The 3,711-nt window shown below is 37.5% G+C and overlaps 1 protein-coding gene across 1 annotated transcript in view; it reads left to right on the top strand.

Annotated features, from left to right (window-relative positions):
- Positions 1–3,705, top strand: part of cunh11orf49 (chromosome unknown C11orf49 homolog) — a 5,566-nt gene extending 1,861 nt beyond the window's left edge. Inside the window, exons 2-4 of the mRNA XM_035664775.1 lie at positions 2,101–2,277; positions 2,480–2,564; positions 3,396–3,705. Of these exons, the coding sequence (XP_035520668.1) occupies positions 2,101–2,277; positions 2,480–2,564; positions 3,396–3,447 (314 nt within the window). The 3' untranslated portion in view covers positions 3,448–3,705. The remainder of the gene's footprint in view (positions 1–2,100; positions 2,278–2,479; positions 2,565–3,395) is intronic.
- Positions 3,706–3,711: the final 6 nt, after the last annotated feature.

The raw sequence follows: 3,711 nt of genomic DNA, 5'->3' as shown, positions 1-3,711 counted from the left end.
AATGTTGGAATGAAACAGTCACATTAGGAGTTGTCACCACACTGCAGTGGGAGGAATGTAAACAGTGGTACGACAAATGTGGTAATTAGTTTTGGAATTCTCATACCGCCTTCTTCTGTCTTCTTGGTCCTCTACCAACGTTGCCCCTCCGTCTGTTGGTCCTTTCCTTCGTCCTTCCTTAAACTTCTCCACCGGGATTCCTCCCTCCGGGCCACTGTGACATTGTTAAATCCGCCGATACCTGTAGGAAGGTCCTCACGTTGAATAACTCCCAGTGGTTTGTGTTATTGTGTGGTTGGTTTGTTGTGTCCTATACATTTCCAACACATTTGTGTGTTATTAATAGTATTGTTTTAAAATAACTTAAACTTAAACTTAAGTTAACTACGGCGTTAAAAAAGTAAATAGAAATTAAAAAAAAAAAAAAACTACCAACACTGGAGGTCTATTTACAATGATAAACACAGTGCTATTTAAGAAGGAATAAAGAACTAGTAAGATTTAAGGTGAAAAAATAAGAGGCGAGTTGCCACTCTCTGCGGCGCTTCAGACCAAGATCTCTCTGAGCAACAGTTCAATTTAAAGATCATGAGAAATCAGCAGTCATTGGTAAAACAAATTGGAGGCTTAGCATCAAAATCTGTGCAGTTTTAAATAGGAACTGTTTCATTGTCAAGCATACAATGTTTCTAACAAACTGGAACTAACAGGTGTGTTGCTTTAGCAAAGATAATCTTAAAATTTCAAATAGAAGTTTGGTCTAGGGTTAGCACTGTTGAATAACCTTAGTAACCTTTTCTGGACTGGATAACACATTCAAAACTAATGGTATTTATTTATTATCAACTAAATGGAAGTTTTAATCATTTAAAAATTCATTTTCTGGGGCCAAACTTATTTTAAATGTAACTAATACATTTAGTGTCTAAATTATACTGTTTTTAACTTTAAATAGATATTATTGAAGGAAAGAGGAAAAATGTCGCTAAAACAAGTGACCACAAACTTCTGAGCTGTAGTGTCACTATGTACATTACTCAATTCAATTCAATTTTATTTGTATAGTGCCATCTCACGGGTTTCAAATAGAGCAGGTCTAGACAGCACTCCTTATAACATTTACAGAGACCCAACAGTTCCCACTCAAGCACTGTACTTAAGTACATTTTTGAGGTACTTGTACTTTACTTCAGTATTTTCTTCTCATGGTACTTTATACAGGTAAATATTGTACTTTAATCCTGCTGCATTTATCTGACAGCTCTACCTATTTTACAAATGAATATTTTTGCATACAGAACATTGATGAAAAGCTTACTAAATATGATGCTTTGTTATAAATTAAGCCACCCAACGCTGTAGACAAGTAGAGCTAAAACTGAAGTGTGATGGGCATTTCACTCTGAATTTACAACCAATAAAGATAATTACTAGAATGAGTAAGTAATGAGTAATTTTTTTAATTAGCTCCAACTCAGCCATCTACAACAGTAAAATGCTGCTCACAAATTAGTGCATCAGTAAGAATAAACAGTATATAATAGTACAGTCACAGGGGCCATTTTTTGTTTTCATTCAGGCCCAGTGGATTCTTGTAATACCATTAGGAGCACTAGGAGGAGCCAGAGGAACGTATTGTTTTCACAGATTATCTGCAGGACACAGTGAAAATTACTGCAAAATGTAACTTTAAAATACATTCACCTGATTATAATTACATAATTAACATTTTAAAGTCAGAACATTTACTTGTAATGGAGTATTTCTATGCTGTGGTATTAGTACTTTTACATAGGTAAATAGGATATGAATTCTTCCTCCCCTACTGCTGAATTCCATTGTAGGAATCATATCCGAAATCAGTGCTAATATATGATCATTTGTAATACACAATAGTGCATCTGAACACACTTTGGTGTAAAAAGGTTTTCCCATAATGCAGTATATACTGCACACTTGCCTTTCCTGCCTTTGTGCTGAATCTACAGGTTGTAAATAGACTGCTGTCATGTTAGCTGAGATAGTTGGTGGAAGAAAACTTAATTTGGTGCTTCTTGTGTATCATTTTTAGCTAACTGATGACACAAATTTTGAGATTAGGGTGTAATTTTGCTTCTCTTTTTCATTTTTGTGTGTATGTTTGCAGTTTCAGCAGTGTGAAGAACTGTAACCACGTCCTCTTCAGAGAGTATAACTACATCAGGGCCACTCCTCATAACAGAGCCTCCTTCATCAGAGTCTTCTGGAGATGCTACAGACAGATCGGCAAGAGTGGAGGTCAGTGGAGAGCTAAACATAATTGGAATGGAACTTCTCTGTTTTGATGATAGTTAGATTGTGTTCAAATAAATGTCCCCTTTGTGTACTGTCATTAGTTGCAAAACCCACTTGGCTTGACTGGTTGATTTGACAGTAAATCAGTGGTTCACTGACGTATATTAAGCAACTAGAATTAGCTTTATGTCTTGTTGTTCTCCAGACTTACTGTCTATGCAGGAGTACAGGTCTCTGCTGCAGTTACTGTGTCCAGACTTCCCAGCAGAGATGGTGCAGAGTGCCGCCAGGTCAGTACACCAACATATCACACAACACACTTTCCCTTTAATGCATTTTTTTAGATATCGCAATATATTCAAGAAGAAAACATGACATGTCACATATTTACCCACATATGAAACAAATAAGCTCAACCTCAGTATAGATGAGAGCAGCCATACGTCACTTTCTTCCTCAGAATGACCACGCCCCCTTTTGGGTGAAACAAGTGCTGTAAAAGTGCCTAGCGGTACTATGCCTAGAAGCTGCTGTGTCACACTGCACATCAAACAATAAAGAAAACCCAGTGTATGACTTTCTTTACTTCCCCAAAGAGAGAAGGACAGTGAAAGAAAAGATCAGGGTAATCCACAGCAAGGATAGAAATGGTAAACTGAGGGACTCGGACCGTCTGTGTGCCCGTCAGTAGATGACGTGTCCATTGTTACTGTAGATTGAAGAGAATCAGTAAACAGTCTTAGTGGTGGTATAAATAAAGTTTTTACTGTGAAGGAATATGGCTCTACCATAAAACAACTGCTTTTAGAATGAAGTTTGGATGGACAGTGTGGAGCAGAGGGTATTTTAACCTTAATAATTCACATAAAGTGAGCTGACCTACCTTCTAATAATGAACCTTATAGACCCTTTTACAGCCGACGTCATCAAATAGTTGCACGCGCATTTTGGCAACAGAAGCGGTATTATTTTCCAGCAGTTCTGATTGACAAAGACGAGGTAGCAACCAGTTAGTAGGCATTTACAAACTGTTCCCAGCATCAACATGTCTGGTTGTTGCGTATACGGTTGTACGAATCGCTATTCCACCAGCGGACTAAAGTTTTATAGGATTCCGACAGGATCACAACCATTTCAGAGCAACCGACGGCGTCTGTGGCTGCAGGCGATTAAACGTGTGGACTGGAATGAGGACATAATCAAAAACGCTCGTGTCTGCAGCGCCCACTTTATATCAGGTAAGGTTATCTATCTAGCTTAGGCTACTCTTTGATTTTACTGGAAAGAATTGTTTACATTAGTGATTGTCTGTATGATGTAGAATAATAATAATCAAATGCAGTTTAAGTTGGATAAACTGGAGTTAGATTTGGCTAGTAGCTGCTAGCTTGCTATGCAGCTAAAGTTTTGATAAGCTGGCATTAGATTTGCCTATTA

The sequence above is a fragment of the Morone saxatilis genome, unplaced genomic scaffold (assembly GCF_004916995.1).
Source record: "Morone saxatilis isolate NCDOM2014 unplaced genomic scaffold, NCSU_SB_2.0 Contig2, whole genome shotgun sequence".
Lineage (NCBI taxonomy): Eukaryota > Metazoa > Chordata > Actinopteri > Moronidae > Morone > Morone saxatilis.
The sequence above is the reverse complement of the archived record's forward strand: the minus strand, read 5'-3'. Positions and strand labels throughout refer to the sequence as shown.